The 20,098-nt window shown below is 38.6% G+C and overlaps 1 protein-coding gene across 2 annotated transcripts in view; it reads right to left on the reverse strand.

Annotated features, from left to right (window-relative positions):
* stt3b (STT3 oligosaccharyltransferase complex catalytic subunit B) overlaps positions 1-20,098 on the reverse strand; it is a 114,486-nt gene that overhangs the window by 45,250 nt on the left and 49,138 nt on the right. For both annotated transcript variants that reach the window (XM_057827149.1, XM_057827148.1), the window contains exons 4-7: positions 19,832-19,897; positions 13,512-13,611; positions 10,703-10,801; positions 7,649-7,795 (exon numbers count right to left, since the gene is read on the reverse strand). In XM_057827149.1, the coding sequence (XP_057683132.1) occupies positions 7,649-7,795; positions 10,703-10,801; positions 13,512-13,611; positions 19,832-19,897 (412 nt within the window). The remainder of the gene's footprint in view (positions 1-7,648; positions 7,796-10,702; positions 10,802-13,511; positions 13,612-19,831; positions 19,898-20,098) is intronic.

The raw sequence follows: 20,098 nt of genomic DNA on the forward strand, positions 1-20,098 counted from the left end.
CAGAATTCTAGCTTTGTATAGGCTACTGTTCCTATTGTTGAAAGCACAAAAATGTGTAATAAACAACTAGCACATTTATATTTTGCATTGTTTTCTTACTGTACCGAAAATGAACCGAACCGTGACCTCAAAACCGAGGTACGTACCGAACCGAGATTTTTGTTTATCGTTACACCCCTAATAAGTACATTACAGAAAATAATGAACTTTATCACAATATGCTAATTTTTGTAGAAGGACTAGTATATGGCGTTGAAGAGCAAAACTATATATAAAACGTACAAGTACAAGCTTAAGTACAGCAATTGATTTGTGCGCTGACAAAAATGCCCCTTTAACGATGATCGATTGAAGAATCCAATGTTTTAATAACGCTGTTTGAGTGGTGCCAAATTGAATCGTCATCACTGCAGGCTGTGATTTGGGGTGATGTTGAACAGAGTTCTACACAAAAAGCGTTTTCAAAATGTTAAATCAACTAATTCGTACAAATGGGATGAAATGTAATTCCACAAAAACAAAGTGCACTCCATCAGCAGCACAAATTACAGCCTTGACACACTCAAATTAAACCAATAAATAAAAATAGAAAGCGTGAAATGTTAGTGGCTGAGCTAACCATACAGCGACACAGCAGAGCTGTACATAATTGAAAAAAATATTAACACAATGTCAAAAGTTAAAACTGCTGTTTGTATGCGTCGCTGCAGTGCACGATAAAGCCGAATGTATCCCAAAAATATGTTTTTAAAGACTCCAGCATACATTTTCTTTCATTCCCGCCGCCCCTGAGATTTTGTCACGCCACCACAAAAGGGCACCTCTGATGCCAAGTGGAAAAATGTGATGACAATCACAAAACTAGGAAGGAGAATTATTGCGACATACAGGTTGGTTCTTGCACGTAGGTAGCAAACAAGGTCACTTTAAACATTGCTTGCTGACCGTTGAAAATCTTTATAATTGCATTTCCAAGCAATGCATTATTGTGCTTTGCGACAAAATAACCCATTTGCCATCATAAAGGACTGTGGCGTGATGCACAAAAATCCTCTGGGCACATATAATGGAGGCAAATCTATTTGCCGAGCGTATTCCGAATCAGTTCATTGACCTATTTGAGAAGACGCTTATTAATCTAATCGGCCATGGAGTCATGCATAAATAACACCCTCTGAATGTAAATAGAGGACATTAAGGGAAAGATTGTGAAAATCAATAGATTCATGAATTGGAAAAAAAAAAAAAAAAAAAAAAAGAAAAGATTTGAGAGATTGCCTGCATATTTGTAGTACAATCACATACTAATATAAAATGAAATCGTTTAACGATTATTGAAGCTACTGAACGAAACCTTTGAGCAACAGCCTTGCTAGCAAAAGCACAATATTATATGATATATTGCCAAAGTATGTACATATGTATGTACAGTGGGGCAAATAAGTATTTAGTCAACCACTAATTGTGCAAATTCTCCCACTTGAAAATATTGGAGAGGCCTGTAATTGTCAACATGGGTAAACCTCAACCATGAGCCAGAATGTGGAAAAAAAGCCCAGAAAATAACATTGTTTGATTTTTAAAGAATGTATTTGCAAATCATGGTGGAAAATAAGTATTTGGTCAATACCAAAAGTTCATCTCAATAATTTATTATGTACCTTTGGTTGGCAATAAAGGAAGGACAAACGTTTTCTGTAACTCTTCAAAAGCTTTTCACACACTCTTGCTGGTATTTTGGCCCATTCCTCCATGCAGATCTCCTCTAGAGCAGTGATGTTTTGGGGCTGTCATTGGGCAACACTGACTTTCAACTCCCTCCACAGATTTTCTATGGGGTTGAGATCTGGAGACTGGCTAGGCCACTCCAGGACCTGAAAATGCTTCTTACGAAGCCACTCCTTTGTTGCCCTGCCTGTGTGTTTGGGATCATTGTCATGCTGAAAGACCCAGCCACGTCTCATCTTCAATGCCCTTGCTGATGGAAGGAAATTTTCACTCAAAATCTCTCGATACATGGACCCATTCATTCTTTCCTTTATACAGATGAGTTGTCCGGGTCCCTTTGTAGAAAAACAGCCCCAAAGCATGATGTTTCCACCCCCATGCTTCACAGTGGGTATGGTGTTCTTCGGATGCAATTGAGTATTCTTTCTCCTCCAAACACGAGAACCTGTGTTTCTACCAAAAAGTTCTATTTTGGTTTCGTCTGACCATAACACATTCTCCCAGTCCTCTTCTGGATCATCCAAATGCTCTCTAGCGAACTGCAGGCGGGCCTGGACGTGTACTGGCTTCAGCAGGGGGACACGTCTGGCAGTACAGGATTTGAGTCCCTGGCGGCGCATTGTGTTATTGATAGTTGCCATTGTCTGACTGTGGTCCCAGCTCTCTGTAGGTCATTCACGAGGTCCCCCCGTGCGGTTCTGGGATTTTTGCTCAACCTTCTTGTTATCATTTTGACGCCACGGGTGAGATCTTGCATGGTGCCCCAGATCAAGGGAGATTATCAGTGGTGTTGTATGTCTTCCATTTCCTAATTATTGCTCCCACGGTTGATTTCTTTACACCAAGCGTTTTACCTATTGCAGATTCAGTCTTCCCAGCCTGGTGCAGGTCTACAATTTTGTCTCTGGTGTCCTTCGACAGCTCTTTGGTCTTGGCCATAGTGGAGTTTGGAGTGTGACTGACTGACTTTGTGGACAGGTGTCTTTTATACCGATAATGAGTTAAAACAGGTGGCATTAATACAGATAACGAATGGAGCCTCGTTAGACCTCGATAGACCTCGTTAGAAGAAATTAGAAGGCTTTGACAGCCAGAAATCTTGCTTGTTTGTAGGTGACCAAATACTTATTTTCCACTTTAATTTGGAAATAAATTATTTAAAAATCAAACAAAGTGATTTTCTGTCTCTCATGGTTAAGGTTTGTTTACCCATGTTGACAATTACCAGCCTCTCTAGTCTTTTCAAGTAGGAGAACTTGCACAATTGGTGTTGACTAAATACTTATTTGCCCCACTGTAAATATTAGTGATGTGTGATGACGATATACATCGCCAAAACGATATTAGCGACATCGTCACGAGGGTGTCACATCGCCAATATAGTCATATCGGACAGAAAGTAAATGTACAGTGCTGGCCAAAAGTATTGTCACCCCTGCAATTCTGTCAGATAATGCTCGATTTCTCCCAGAAAATGATTGCAATTACAAATGCTTTGGTAGTAATATCTTCATTTATTTTGCTTGCAATGAAAAAACACAAAGAAAATGGAAAATTTAAATCATTATCATTTTACACTAAACTCCAAAAATGGGCCGGACAAAAGTATTGGCACCCTGTGAAAAATCATGTGATGCTTCTCTAATTAGTGTCATTAACAGCACCTGTTACTGACCTGTTGCACATAACAGGTGGTGGCAATAACTAAATCACACTTGCAGCTAGTTAAAATGGATTAAAGTTGACTCAACCTCTGTCCTGTGTCCTTGTGTGTAACACATTGAGCATGGAGAATAGAAAGAAGACCAAAAAAACTGTCTGAGGACATGTGAGGAAGCATGGGCAATCTCAAGGTTACAAGTCCATCTCCAAAGACCTGAATTTTCCTATGTCTCCGTTGCAGTGTCATCAATAAGTGTAAAGCCCAAGGCACTGTGGCTAACCTCCCTAGATGTGGACGGAAAAGAAAAGTGGACGAGACATTTCAATGAAAGATTGATGATAGATAAAGAAGCTCGACTAACAACCAAACAAGTTCAAGCGGTCCTGCAGTCCGAGGGTACGACAGTGTCAACCCGTACTACCCATCGGCGTCTGAATGAAAAGGGACTCTGTGGTAGGATACCCAAGAAGACCCCACTTCTGACCCAGATACATAAAAAAAGCCAGCCTGTAGTTTGCCAAAACATACCCGAGAAAGCCAAAACGTTTTGGAAGAATGTTCTCTGGTCAGATGAGACAAAAGTGCAGCTTTTTTGGAAAAGGCGTCAACATAGAGTTTACAGGGGGGGGGAAATGAGGCCTTCAAAAAAAAGAACACGGTCCCTACAGTCAAATATGGCGGAGGTTCCCTGATGTTTTGGGGTGGCTTTCCTACCTCTGGCACTGGACTGCTTGACCGTGTGCATAGCATCATTGAGTCTAAAGACTACCAACAAATTTTGCAGCATAATGGAGGACCCAGTGTGAGAAAGCTGGGTCTCCCTCAGAGGTCATGGGTCTTCCAGCAGGACAATGACCCAAAACACACCTCAAAAAGCATTAGAAAATGGTTTAGCACTGGAGACTTCTTAAATGCCAAGCAATGAGTCCAGACCTGAATCCCATAGAACACCTGTGGAGAGATCTAAAGCAGTTGGGCAAAGATGAATCGTCTAAAATTCAAGCAGAGCATTGTAAGAAACTCATTGATGGATACCGGAAGGTGTTGTTCGCAGTTATTTTGTCTAAAGGTTGTGCTACCAAGTATTAGGCTGAGGGTGCCAATACTTTTGTCCGGCCCATTTTTGGAGTTTTGTGTAAAATGTAGGGCTGTCAAAATTATTGGGTCAACGGGCTTCAATTTTTTAAAATTAATCACGTTAAAATATTTGACGCAATGGCGTACCGCAAGCAACACGTCACTTCCGCTCATTAATATTCATGACATTAGCTACTGTTGCTAAGTTAGGACAAGCCACCGTTTGTCCCCAATAGGAAATGAATGGAAATCGTGTACGAAGGAGATGTTTACAGCGCTAAACCTACCAATTCTCTCCGAAAATGATGTGCCTGGTGCCAAATTGACTGGCAAAGATGTGGAAGAACATAAAAACGTTCAGTTAAAGCAGTACTTCTCAAATAGTGGGGCGCGCCCCCCTGGGGGGGCGCAGAGCGATGCCAGGGGGGGCGCATGTGTCCTCGGGGAACATGTTTTTTTTTTTTTTTTTTTTTTTTTTTTTTGCCGGATTGGAATAAAGTGTACTTGCACATGCACTCAGTGGGTGGCAGTGGCGCTCTCATTTTCAGAGTGCGTGCAGTATTTTTGAACTACTCAGCACACAGAAAACAGACATGAAGAGCAGTGCGCCGCCGCCGTTTTCGAAAGCCGTTTTCCGACCGGACTCACTCACACAGCGACCCACTGTCTTGTCCGGTTCTCACGTCGCCGCCCGAGAAGTGCCATTTTCGGCTTGGGATCGTCACGACGACCGCCCTCACCTACGGTTCTACCTCGGCCGCCGAGAATGCGCTTTTTTCGGGCCGTTTGCCTTTTAGCTTTGACTTTTAATACAGTGGGGTGATGAGGAAAGACTACTGTTTACTGTGTCTGAAAATAATTATAGCCGACTGCCAGAAGCCAAATCAATTAAGACGCCACTTAAAGACATTCGACCCCAATCTCATAGATAAGCCGCTTGATTGTTTTTCAGCGAAAACGTGCCGAATATTGCCAACAATAGTCCTGCTTTGTCAGTGTTATATCAGTAAACCAGTGAGCATTGTTAGCATGCTCATTGCATAATGACTCCACACCATTGCAAAGGAGGTAATACTGAGTGTGAGCAGCAAAAATAAAAACTGTCCTTCTGTCCAAGGACACTCTTTTTTTCCTTTATTCATTTTTGTTTTTTCGGTCAAATTTTTTGGCATATTGTCCTCATGAGTAAATGTTTCTAATCAATTTGAATTTGTTATTATTTACGGATTTTATTACATTTTATTTTTCTGTATCAAATGGTCAAAAATACCTTGAGTGTATTTTTACAGTTTGAATGTGACTTTTTTTTTTTAAATTCAGGCAAATTGATGCACGTCAAGTCTTCTCTGTTACAAACAAAACAATGTTAATAAAGTTATACTTTATTATAAGTTGATCTGTTACTTTTTTTCTTTATTAGAAAAAAAGGACACAATGTTAGGCAGATGCGTATTTATAATAGTAATTTTATAGACGAATAATACTATTTACAGTGGCGGCGGAGAGTTTGGGGGGGGCGCGAAACATTTACGTCTTGCTTGGGGGGGGCGTAACAGAAAATAATTGAGAAGCACTGAGTTAAAGAGATGGCTTTAGTGTCGAAAGCTGAAAAAGACGAAAAAAACGAGCCGACCTAAGCATAGCTTTAGCTTTTTTATCGACGCGACTGACAATGACATTCTCCTGTTTCAACAAGCTATCCTTTACCATCAGCCCTGTCTTTCTTACATATCCTCTGGTTGTCCTACATCTCTTACCGTTCTTGGGGGTAATTTAGTTAGCTTTGTGTAGTGATTGCAAATGCTACTCAGTGACAGCCAACGAACACTTTTAATTTTTTCATTGATAACACATCTTAATCCTATAATTTATTTACACCTCCCCCTTACTAAAGTTGTTTTTTTATACATATGTAACAGAAACGGTCACAGTGGCAGTCAGATACCATTGTAATTCTTTTCAGGTCATTCATTGTCAGACAGAAGCAGTACGGCACAACGTTACGCTAAAAAAATAAGGTAAAAATATAAAAACGGCTTACCTCTTTGCCCTCTGAAAGACCATGCCAACCCAACATAATGTTTACTGCATATGAAACGTGAATGAATTCGCCGAGCTGGTGTTTAAGTCCGCGCAAGTTGATTCGGTCTTCATATTTTTTCCTCCCGAGTTTTTGGTTCCGGAAACGTATGAAGAAAACATCCTTCATGTGTCGTAATGTCAAGAGTCGTTTCTACAAGTTCCAAGTGATCGGCATGTTCGTTTTTGAAAGATTACCGGAGAAAAGTAGCACTTTTTACGTTGGGTCTATGCGAGGGCGGGTCTATAATGTCCCACTTCGGCTTTACTTCCGCTTTACGATGCGACGTCACGGTCTAAAAATAGCCTGCGTGCGGTACGCCATTAACGCAGATGCCCCGCTCAGACAGATTTAAATGACGGTACAGTGAAACGCTCACTTGTTAATTGTGTTTTATGGAGTTTTGCCGCCCTCTGCTAGCGCTTGGGTGCGACTGATTTTATAGGCTTCAGCACCCGTGAGCATTGTGTCAGTAATTATTGACATCAACAATGGCGGGCTACTAGTTTATTTTTTGATTGAAAATTTAAAAACTTAATGTAAAATTTTTTAAAACGAAAACATTAAGAGTGGTTTTGATATAAAATTTCTATAAGTTGTACTAACATTTTTCTTTTAAGAACTACAAGTCTTTCTATTCATGGATCGCTTTAAGAGAATGTTAATAATGCCATCTTGTTGATTTATTGTTATAATAAACAAATACAGTCCTTATGTACCGTATGTTGAATGTATATATCCATCTTGTCTTATCTTTCCATTCCAACAATAATTTACAGAAAAATATGGCATATTTTATAGATGGTTTGAATTGCGATTAATTACGATTAATTAATTTTTAAGCTGTAATTAACTCGATTAAAAATTTTAATTGTTCGACAGCCCAAGTAAAATGATAATGATTTTTTTTTTTTTTTCCATTCTCTTTTGTGTTTTTTCCATTGCAAGCAAAATCAATGAAGCTATTACGACCAAAGCATTTGTAATTGCAATCATTTTCTAGGAGAAATTGAGCATTATCTGACTTACTACTAATACTTTTGCCCAGCAGTGTATCGCACACCACGTGTCCATAATATGACAAAATATTACAAGCATACCTGTGTATGTGAGATATATAACCGTGAGGAAGACCACACCAGCAGCGAGAGAAACACCAAGGAAGAAAAGTGTCTGGAATTCTTGTCTGGTCAGTCTGTCTCGCAAGTACTGCAGGAAGGCGTACGCTTGTAGAAGTGCAAACACACCTGCAAAAAAAAAAGACAGATTTCGTATGTGTTAAATAGCAGTTTTGATGTTATTTACAATTCATGGTCCCTTCGATAGGCGTGAATGAAAGATTTTCCTGTGCAGAGCTCTTCAATCTGTCCCTTTTGAACATTCTGTGAATTTGATATTTAAAAAAAAAAAAAAAGCACTGAAAGCACCTTTGACAAGCCACGTGTGAAATCACCCTTCCCTTCATCTTGCCTTCCACCACTCACTACAGATCTCATCCTTTCCACAATGAAGCCCTGAATGGTTCATGGAGAGCAGCCAGGGTGCTAAAATTCTATCCCTCCCTAACAAGTCCATAGCTCAGTCACTCTCCTATTGTTTCCCATGGTGCTTCTTGTGTGCTCCCACCAGATGTTCTGAGCAGATGTTCCGCAGATAACAAAAAATATACTTGCTCTCTGAGAGCAGGCAGTAAAGGGATTTTGGGGAGAGATTGCTGGACATTTCGGGTGTTGTATTTTCAAACATGCAGACATTTCTTGTTTGGATTGTTTAACACCTCTCATACTTTGTGTGCAAATTGAAGTGTATTCCTGAAAAGTGCCAGCCAATTTCGAGCGTTTTGACTCATAGTTCAAGCTCGACAGAATATTGTTATTGTTGAGACCATTTTTTGGCCCTGATACCTGACTGATACCACTTTGTTTGAAATATACAGTGGGGCAAATAAGTATTTAGTCAACCACCAATTGTGCAAGTTCTCCTACTTGAAAATATTAGAGAGACCTGTAATTGTCAACATGGACAAACCTCAACCATGAGAGACAGAATGTGAAAAAAAAAAAAACAGAAAATCTCATTGTTTGATTTTTAAAGAATTTATTTCCAAATTAGAGTGGAAAATAAGTATTTGGTCACCTACAAACAAGCAAGTTTTCTGGCTGTCAAAGAGGTCAAACTTCTTCTCACGAGGCTCCACTCTGTACCTGTATTAATGGCACCTGTTTCAACTCATTATCGGTATAAAAGACACCTGTCCACCACCTCAGTCAGTCACACTGTTTTCCGAAATTTCCGGGTTCGGGGTGAGTCAGCAACCAGCACAGTTTTGCTCAATAGACGATGTTTATTGATTAGAAAATGCAGAATAAATGAGATTTATTGATTACAACCCCTCCGAAATCTGCCAGAGGATTACGTACAGGTCTCTTGGCTTTGTTCCTTTGCAGCTTTGCCGGAGCGTTGGCTCCCCGCTCATTTGTCAACGGTAAGCGATTTTCATTGTTAAAGAACATTTTATTGTGCTGTAACGGTAACGCGGGGATTCTGAGATTGACAAACTACATCTAACGTCATCGTTACAACTTGTTATGCTTGTTTTGATACTTGTTGCTTGCTCTTGTTGGATTGTAATCAATAAATCTAATTTATTCTGCATTTTCTAATCAATAAACATCGTCTATTGAGCAAAAGTGTGCTGGTTGCTGACTCACCGTGAACCCGGAAATTTCGGAAAACACACTCCAAACTCCACTATGGCCAATACCAAAGAGCTGTCGAAGGACACCCGAGACAAAATTGTAGACCTGCACCAGACTGACTCTCCAATAGGTAAAACGCATGGTGTAAAGAAATCAACTGTGGGAGCAATTATTACAAAATGGAAGACATACAAGACCACTGATAATCTCCCACGATCTAGGGCTCCATGCAAGATCTCAACCCGTGGTGTCAAAATGATAACACAAGAACGGTAAGCAAAAATCCCAGAACCACACGGGGGGACCTAGTGAATGACCTACAAAGAGCTGGGACCACAGTAAAAAAGGCTACTATCAGTAACACATTGCTCCACCAGGGACTCAAATCCTGCAGTGCCAGACGTGTCCCCTGCTGAAGCCAGTACACGTCCAGGCCTGTCATCGGTTCGCTAGAGAGCATTTGGATGATCCAGAAGAGGACTGGGAGAATGTGTTATGGTCAGATGAAACCAAAATAGAACTTTTTGGTAGAAACACATGTTCTCGTGTTTGGAGAAGAAAGAATACTGAATTGCATCCGAAGAAAACCATACCCACTGTGAAGCATGGGGGTGGAAGAAACATGCTTTGGGGCTGTTTTTCTGCAAAGGGACCAGGACGACTGATCTGTGTAAAGGAAAGAATGAATGGGGCCATGTATCGAGAGAGTTTGAGTGAAAATCTCCTTCCATCAGCAAGGGCATTGAAGATGAGACGTGGCTGGCTCTTTCAGCATGACAATGATCCCAAACACACAGCCAGGGCAACAAAGGAGTGGCTTCGTAAGAAGAATTTCAAGGTCCTGGAGTGGCCGAGCCAGTCTCAAGATCTCAACCCCATAGAAAATCTGCGGAAGGAGTTGAAAGCTTGTGAAGAGTTACAGAAAACGTTTGGCCTCCGTTAATGCCAACAAAGGGTACATAACAAAGTATTGAGAACTTTTGTTAATGACCAAATACTTATTTTCCACCATGATGTGCAAATAAATTATTAAAAAAAAAAAAAAAAAATCAAACAATGTGATTTTCTTTTTTTTTTTTTTTTTTCCACATTCTGTCTCTCATGGTTGAGGTTTACCCATGTTGGCAATTACAGGCCTCTCTAATATTTTCAAGTGGGAGAACTTGCACAATTAGTGGTTGACTAAATACTTATTTGCCCCACTGTATATATAAATAGATACAAAGTGAATCCTGTAAAACTTTTTATTGCATACCTGGTATTGGAGACAATAGTTAAATCAACCTTTGGCTCTCAAAGGCCAAAATAGTGTTAAATTTGTGAAATTAAAACTGTATTTTACTAGCACACAGATCTCTTTAGTACGAGTACGCGAACATCTGGTGCTCTGTGATTGACGTATTAAGAAGCCGCTGCTGTAGGAAAAATTAAAATATAAAGAGTCACGTGACTTACCAGCAGCAGCCATATGCTCACTGGTCCTGATTGGCTGGAACCCGACAAAAGGGATCTGCATGGATAGTACAAGACCGACAATGTAGAACGTGCTGTAAGCTGTAGAGGAAAGAAGAGGAGAGAAAGGAATCAAACCACAAGCTAAAACCCACACAAAAAACCTGTTCTAATGAAGGGACACTGGATTATTCCATTGAATAATTGATAGGACAATCATTGATAAAAGTAGTATTTAACCCTTTAACACTGAACGTGTCAGCATCGACGCGTTTACGTATATCGTCTTTGAAGCTTCGTCACGCTGTAATTACGTCACCCACGTTCCGCTGGTTGGTCTCATTTGAAAATGCGGAAGTTGAGGTCCACACCAGTTTTTATTTGAAGTCAATCGACTCAGTAAAACGGGAGATAATGTCATTTGAATTTGATAGTTTTATTGCACTCAAAAATATGCATTAAAACGCTGCATGAACCATGTGTCTATCACCATATTTCCATCATTTCTTGTCCTTTTTCAAAACCAAAAGCAGCACAACAGACTACATATCCCAAGAGCCGTTGTGATGTCAAAAAAGACTAACCGAATGTGAACATTTTTAATAAATTGCCGATCGAGGCGCCAACTAAGGAAAGGGAGGCATGCGAAGCCAGCAACCGTCAGTTGGATTGAGCGAGCGACTTTGAAACGTGCAGAATGAATCTAAAACTAAATATAGCGCAAGCTAATGCATTATTTCATTAACTCAAGGAAGAAGATGAGCCGTATTTGTCGTTTTCCTTGGATGAGTTGGCGTGTAACAGTGACAGCACCGCGCAAACGGCAAAGAGTAGGCTGTGTGACGTTGTGTGTGACGCAGCTCCGTGACCTGTTCAAGAAGCTTTATTAAGTGCACAAAAAAAAAAAAACTATTGGCTCGCATGCCTGAAAAATTTGAATTGAACTGAACTACTTGTCAATATTTTTGAAAATACTTTTTTTCAATGTTATATATATTTTTTTCTTCACTAGAATCTTTTCAATTTTTAGATAGATGTCTGTTCGAGAAGCTTAATTACATGTACGTATATACCTTTGATAAGGTGATGGGTACAATACCTATCTTCACAAAAAGATATCCTCCAAACCCTTTTTGTGTTAGATGATATATATATGTATGGCGGAAAACACTCAGGTGACTTGAAGTTCCGCTCTGAGACCCCCAATTTAGCCAACTTTCAAAATTGTCCGATATGCACGTGTGATACATCATTGGAAAGCATAAAAACTCAATTTTCTGGGGGTAAAAAAATGAACAGGAGGGCCATTAAAAAAAATTTTTCTTTTTCTTTTTTTTAAACAGCAAAACCTTATCTGGAGGCGAGAGCACGCGAGAGCAGAATTACAGACGCCATGACTTTAACGAGATATTATCGTGTACTTACCTTGTTTCGATCCAAACCCTCCATGTAGCATGTATCACTGAGTGTCAAGACACAGCTGTGAATGGCCAAAGCTGGATTTTTGGGGGATTTTATGGGTGAAACATGGTAATATAACAAGGGCCGCAATGCAGAAATCGCAGACATCAAGGAGTGGTCGAGATTTTCTTTTTCATGTATTTACCTTTTTAAAACTTTTTTTTTCAATTTTTTTTTGTTTGGATCAATTATTTATCATGAGATATCGGAAAAATGCGACCGAAACAAATAAAATACAATTAAGCGATAGTTATGAGATAAATATCCATGACTTTTACAGACGCCATTTTTTGCATTGTGACGCAATTTGTTTAAAAGTTTTTTTTTTGTTTTTGTTTTTTTTACGAAATATTAGAAATCAATTAATGATTCTGATCTAAAAATGACAGACATTTTGAATAATAAATATAATTATCTTCGTTTTCTGGCTGGGTTGAAACAAAAGCGGTTGCGCGACGTCTGTAAACGGGGGTTTTCAGGGTAAAGCGGGCAAATTAAAAATAGTTTGGGGGCTTAATGCGCCATGAATCTGCTATGGCAGCATATAGACATATTGTTCTATCAAACACAACAGTTGTTTTGGCTTAAAATTCAGCAGTTTCTTTTAAAGAGGAGTGCAAGAGCAGAAACTGCTTTTTCAGTCTTGTCTGTGTTTTCCGCCATATATATTTTCTCACTATTTTGCACTGTATATAACCTGTTTTGACCATAGTATGTGTAAAGGTCAAACACGCCTATGACCCTACCTGCTGTTTGTGTTGAATCGTCAAACATAAAACTATTTAATCTTATTTGTTTTCTACTGAATGTTTAATAAAGTTGAATAAATATTATCAGGCTTCAAAGCGGTTGGTCGAGCATGTTTGGTTGTCAATGGGACATCAACATTACAAATTTTGAAAAAAGATTTTGGGATTTTTTTTTTTTTGTCTTTTGGGTCCAAAATGTGGATTATAACTGGTCAGTGAAGAAAACAACAGTTTGGACATGTTCAAGGTGTCCTGAAAAAAGGGACCCAACTTGGCCATTGTGAACAATTTTGTCTTTGAAATATGAAGGCAACATCAAAGGCATGCAAATTCGGCCAAAATAGGCTTAGGTGTTAAAGGGTTAAAATGTTGAAAAATTGAACCGCTGTGCACCAGTGATCAGATGCTTAAATTGCACACTTTAAAGAAACATGAATTTCATTTTCACAGATATATGGGCCACAATAAAAGGTTATATCACGAAGAAAATGGCAGAACTAAAGTTTTGAGAGCATATTGGAAAGTTGCTTTACATTCCGATTGAATCGTAACGCCAAGGCCTTCCATACAACAGGCTATTAAAGTGAACGTGTGCACCATACCAATGTAGACTCTTCGGCTGTAGCGTTGCATCAGCAGCAAGACAAACACATGGAGCGGAATTAGGTTGATTATAAACACATATCCTCCCCATGCAGATACCTGGAAGAGATAAGTGGACACATGGCAGACTTAGAATTTAAATCTCTTGATACGGGTAATCAAAGTGAGACTACTCTAAAAGGCTTGGAAGAAATAACATCTGGTTAATCTGGAGTAGAATTCAGTTAATCACAGAAGTGTAACTGAAACTTTTATAGCCTTATTTTCAATCAGCCCATTTGAGTAAAGCTTTGGTTGTTATGCAGTGTGTAATGGGGAACAACAAACGTTAGGCACTCTTACTGTGCAAAATCCATCATTATATGGGTAAGGGTTAGTATTAGGGGTGTGACAAAATATCAAAATGGTGATGTATCGTGATTGGGGCTGTCAAAATTATCGCGTTAACGGGCGGTAATTAATTTTTTAAATTAATCAAGTTAACATATTTGACGCAATTAACGCACATGCCCCGCTCAAACAGATTAAAATGACAGAACAGTGTCATGTCTACTTGTTACTTGTGTTTTCTGGTCTTTTATCCCCCTCTGCTGGCGCTTTGGTGCGACTGATTTTATGGGTTTAAGCACCATAATGTAATGTAATTATTGACATCAACAATGGCGAGCTACAAGTTTAAATTTTACAAATTTGATCAAGACGAAAACATTAAGAGGGGTTTTAATTAGGGCTGTCAAACGATTTAAATTTTTAATCGAGTTAATTACAGCATAAAAATTAATTAATCGTAATTAATCGCAATTCAAACCATCTGTATAAAATATGCCATATTTGTCTGTAAATTATTTTTGGAATGGATAGATAAGACAAGACTGATATATACATTCAACATACGGTACATGAGTACTGTATTTGTTTATTATAACAATAAATCAACAAGGTGGCAATAACATTATTAATATAAGCGATCCATGGATTTGTAGACTTGTAGTTCTTAAAAGATAAAAGTTAGTACAAGTTATAGAGATTTTATATTAAAACCCCTCTTAATGTTTTCGTTTTATTAAAATTTGTAAAATTTTCCATCAAAAAATAAACTAGTAGCCCGCCATTGTTGATGTCAATAATTACTTACACAATGCTCACGGGTGCTGAAGCCTATAAAATCAGTTGCACCCAAGCGCTAGCAGAGGGCAGCAAAACTCCATAAAACACAATTAACAAGTGAGCGTTTCACTGTACCGTCATTTAAATCTGTCTGAGCGGGGCATCTGCGCTAATTGCGTCAAATATTTTAACGTGATTAATTTAAAAAATTAATTAACGCCCGTTAACGCAATAATTTCTGGTGGAGGCGACGATCAGCTGACTGGAAGAATCTCAAAAAATTAACTACTAAACGGCCAGGGCCGTCACACTGCATGTGTAATTTTGTTATTGCAACCACCCGTTATGTGCCACAGATAAGTAACGGGTGTTGTTAATTACACAAATGACAGAGGCATCACAAGATTTTTCAAACAGTGCCAATACTTTTGTCCGGCCCATTTTTGTAGTTTAGTGTAAAACGATAATAATCCCCCCCAATTATCTGTGTTTTTTGAGTCAACTTTAATCCATCTTAACTGGCTGCATGTGTGATTTTGTTATTGCAACCACCAGTTATGTGCTAAAGGTAAGCAACGGGTGTTGTTAATGACACAAATTACAGAAGCATCACATGATTTTTCAAAGGCTGCCAATACTTTTGTCCGGTCCATTTTTGGACTTTTGTGCAAAATGATAATGATTTAATTTTTTAAAAAATTCTCTTTGGTGTTTTTTCATTGCATGCAAAATAAATCAAGATATTACAACCAAAGCATTTGTAATTGCAATCATTTTCTGGTAGAAGTTGAGCAGTATCTGACAGAATTGCAAGGGTGCCAATACTTTTGGCAAGCAGTGTAGATGTGTTTTATGACTTTCTATGTTTGAACTTTTAATTTTACGGCGTGTTGACGACCAATAAACATATGTGAAAGGAACTAGACTAGTCTCATATGCAATCAACACGCACGTGTTCATTTTTTTTTACCGTGCGATGAATTAACTTATTGCGTATTGCTACAGGCTTCCCACAACAACACTTTTCCTTGAGTCAGCGTATGAAAATAGCGCCCTGTGTGTCTGAACCTTTGCCGAACCCCTGGGGTTTGATTCAACCCAGGTTAAGAACCACAGTTCTAGAGCCATGTAAAAGAATTAAAACAACACACTGGCTGGTACAAACAGAGAAAATAGTCAATTAGGCAAAATGAGAAATGATGCACTCCGACGATAGTGGGTAGTGACCATTTAGACTGAGGCATAATGAAAATACATTACTTGAAGAATTAGCATGACAGCAGTGGCGATTCATGCATAATGCTTTATCGCCACCCTCGCACATTACCAAGGGGAAAAAAGTAGGATGTTGCACAGCAACCAGCATGGTTCCTGTAGCTCCTGTCCATCAGGGAAACATGCCTCTTTGATTCTTCTCCTTATCGTGCCCTTATCATCTCCTTCTCGTCGACGGAACTGATATCTTTGAGACCCGAGGCTCATTTTCGATCTACATTCATTTTTCACTTGTGTCGCATTCAGTTACACCGAATATGAAGAGCAAACCGTGACCGAATGGCAGCATAGGTTGGCGGGATCGTAACAGAAACAGCATCTCAATGAGTTTATGCTGTGTGCGCTTTTGCTTCATGACCAAAAGCTTTTTTGTTGCTACGGTGACTGTAACAATAACAGTGGGAGGGCTGCAGATAAAATACACAGGCTATTACCAATTCAGAGCGCATGATGAAAACACTAATAATAAAAACGAGAAACGCAGGTGGCCTGAATTTCACTTTTGTCGCACGAATTCACCAGCTGTGTACAAAAAAGAAGTGGGGAATTTGTCAATTGTTTCCGGGGCTAGGGCTGCAACGATGAATCGATGAAAACGAGTCATTCGATTAGAAAAATTTTGCTACTTCGAGGACTTGAGTAGGGCTGCAGCTATCGAATATTTTAGTAGTCGATTAATCGATGGACTAGTTAGTTCGAATAATCGAGTAATCGGATCAGGAACATGAAAAATTAAAATACCAGAGCTGAGCCTCAAACGGTATAATTTTTTTTTAATTAATGAGGATCTATATACAACAAAAGAACAATTGGCTACCTTACATAAAAAAGTCAGCTAGCTTAAATGCTATAAAATGCAAACATTTTTTTTTTTTTTTTTTTTAAACAATGCTCTTAACAAATGGTTCGGACACATATTCCCACAAAAAAAGGCTAAATATAGCTATTAGGGTTGTTCCGATTATGTTTTTTTGCTGCCGATCCGATCCCGATCGTTTTAGTATTTGCCGATCCCGATATTTCCCGATCCGATTGCTTTTTTATGTGCTCCCGATTCAATTTCAACCATTCCCGATCATTTTTCCCGATCATATACATTTTGGCAATGCATTAAGAAAAAAATGAATAAAACTCGGACGAATATATACATTCAACATACAGTACATAAGTACTGTATTTGTTTATTATGACAATAAATCCTCAAGATGGCATTTACATTACTAACATTCTTTCTGTGAGAGGGATCCACGGATAGAAAGACTTGTGACTTTGTATATTGTGACTAAATATTGCCATCTAGGGTATTTGTTGAGCTTTCAGTAAATGTTACTGTAGCCATGCCCAAATGCATGATGGAAGTGGAACCATGACTGTGCGTAGTGCTACCAATTGATATATCTTCTCTGCTTTGGGAAATAACATAGGGTGTTAAGAAAAAGATCAATTATTACCTTGCTTCCCACGATATTTCTAATCTTAGGGAGAGGGATTGTGAGGCTTTAGCCAATCAAGAAAAGGCTTCTAAGGCTTCCAAAATTCACTCTACTCATTTTACGCTGCTTTTTAGCTCTCTATATAGGTAAAACGGCACCATTACAGATTGAGCGGGACAATGCGTGAGTGGGTCGTGCAGCGCATTAATTGCGTTAAATATCTTAACGTGACACATTTTTAAAAAAAATTAATTACCGCCATTATCGGGATAAATTTGATAACCCTACCTTAGGCCAAAACTAAAGACTGGATGAGTGTAACATATTATGTCTGTAACATTAAATACAATTAGAAAACGATTTAATAAAAAAAAAAAAAAAATTATATATACATATTAAAAAAAGGCATTTCCGATATTTTTTTGCCGATTCCGATACTTTGAAAATGACGTGATCGGACCCGATCGGCATCATCTCTAATACCTATAAACTAAATTATGAATAGAGGTGTGCAAAATTTCCGATTCTTAGATTATTCGCGATTCGGCCGTGGAAGATTCGAGAACGATTCACAAACATCCAAATTCCGATTATTGAAATATGCCAAGTAAAGCGGAAGTACAACACACTCAGCGCGCCGCGCGGGCTTCGGGACGGAACGGAGCGGGAGTAGCTAAACATTATGCTTCTCATTAACCGGCCCCTCGGGTAATGCCAACGCTGAACTCACGGCTCTAGCTCAACTCATGCCACGAGATAAAAAAACACAACAACATACCTGCCGAAAAGCTGCTACAAGTACAGCTAAGCTACATAATGTTACGGTAGATATCATTTATATAGGACTAGATGGATTGTAGACTTGGTAGCGGTAGCAGCACATCTGCAAAAAGCTAGATGCGGGCGTTAGTAAACGGCCGCCATCTTAAAGCAGTAAACTTCCCTGCAATGCTGTTGTAGCGAACCTTCCAAGCAAACCTAATTAACTTTTTATCTAAGATACTCCTAAATCGGTAAAATATTGACTTGAATCAATCTTTAAAATAGTTTTAAAACTTTCACATGTCAAAAGTAGACAAAAGGGAAATTATGGAATAACGGGAGCAATTTTAACAACTTTAACGGTTGATTCACAACATTAAATTAATTGAATGTAGTTTAAAGCTGCTGATACAGAATGGGGACTGGAGTTTTTTTATTTAATGTTATTTTTGTATATTTGTTTACTGCTATATGTTAACTTGATACTGAAATAGTAGTTTGGTTTAGCCTGAGAGTATTTTTGAACAATTTTGGAACTAATGTACAAAACTTTATTTAAAAAAAAAAAAGGGGAGGGGGGGTGCATCAATAATCGTTTTATAATCGAATCGGAGCCTCTGAATCGTAATCGTAATCGAATCGTTAGGTGCCCAAAGATTCCCAGCTCTAATTATGAATGCATTAAATAAACATTAGCTCAAATAAAACTTAGCTTACGTTGGTCTTAACAGGGAGCAGTTGGATTCAGCCATGTGAAAAGAGGCAGACCAGAGGGCAGTGTATCCACTTTTAACGAATACTCGAGGCAACAAAATTTAATCCGAATATTTTTTTCTAATCGAATACTCGAGTTAATCGATTAATCGTTACAGCATTAGACGTGAGTGAGTTTGTCGTGGTTTGTTTTGAAAGAATCGAGACAGTTTTACGTCCGTATCTATAAAGAATTCAGGGATTTAAACATTTACTCACAAGAATTCAATGTAAAAAGCTCTTTGTGGTGATAAGGCGGCGCCACAGTAGCTTAGAGACTAGCAACACATTGGATATATTTACCTAAAATAAATGCTAACTGCCCTTTTTTTTGCTATTAACCAAGAATCGAGACTGTTTTACGTCCGTGTCTAAAAAGAATTAATGGATTTAAGCATTTATTCACAAGAATTTCAACGTAAAAAAAAACTGTGGTGATAAGGCGGCGCCACAGTGGCTTAGAGACTAGCAACACATTCTATATATTTACCTAAAATAAATGCTACTGCTCGATTTTTGCTTTTAACCAAGAATCGAGACCGTTTTACGTCCGTATCTATAAAGAAATCAGTGATTTCCACTCTGTCAGCTTTGACTGAGATACGCCCACTATGAATCGGCCCCGCGCCCCGTCAATACATTATGAAGTCTATGATCTAGTCTATACTCTTAATTTAAAAGGGTAATTGCACTTAATGTCCCATCGGTGTCCGGCCAACTTCCCATTGTTGTACTTTACAATGTTGTTACCGTCACATAGTTTAACTATAAGACAAAGAACTGTTCTACCAAGTAAATTCAATTCATTGAGCATTAAAAATGTATATTAAACAGTCAAATTGAGACTCTTAAACACAAACCCCAAGAGATTTCAGTGTGTTCGTTTGTACAAATATCAGCAGGCGTCGTGGGATACAACAAATATCAGCAGTAGCCATGGGGTAAAACATATCAAAATGTCAGACATGTTTGCGTGGAACAAAACTTACCATATAAAAATAGCAGAGACAACAGCCAATAGTCCAAAACACAGATCCAGTCTTCACAGACTTCACCTGAGAAAGCAGATAGTGAAAACATTAAAAGGCGCTTCACCACATACAGTCATGTGAAAAAATTAGGACACCCTGTAGAAGCCCGTGTGTTTTCCAACATATTTGGGTCATATGTATATTTAAGATCAATTTTAACAATCTTGAGAGATTGAAGTAATAGAACAAAACAATTAAAACTGAAAAAGATTTTTTTCTTTTTAT

This window comes from Corythoichthys intestinalis, chromosome 22 (assembly GCF_030265065.1).
Source record: "Corythoichthys intestinalis isolate RoL2023-P3 chromosome 22, ASM3026506v1, whole genome shotgun sequence".
NCBI lineage: Eukaryota > Metazoa > Chordata > Actinopteri > Syngnathiformes > Syngnathidae > Corythoichthys > Corythoichthys intestinalis.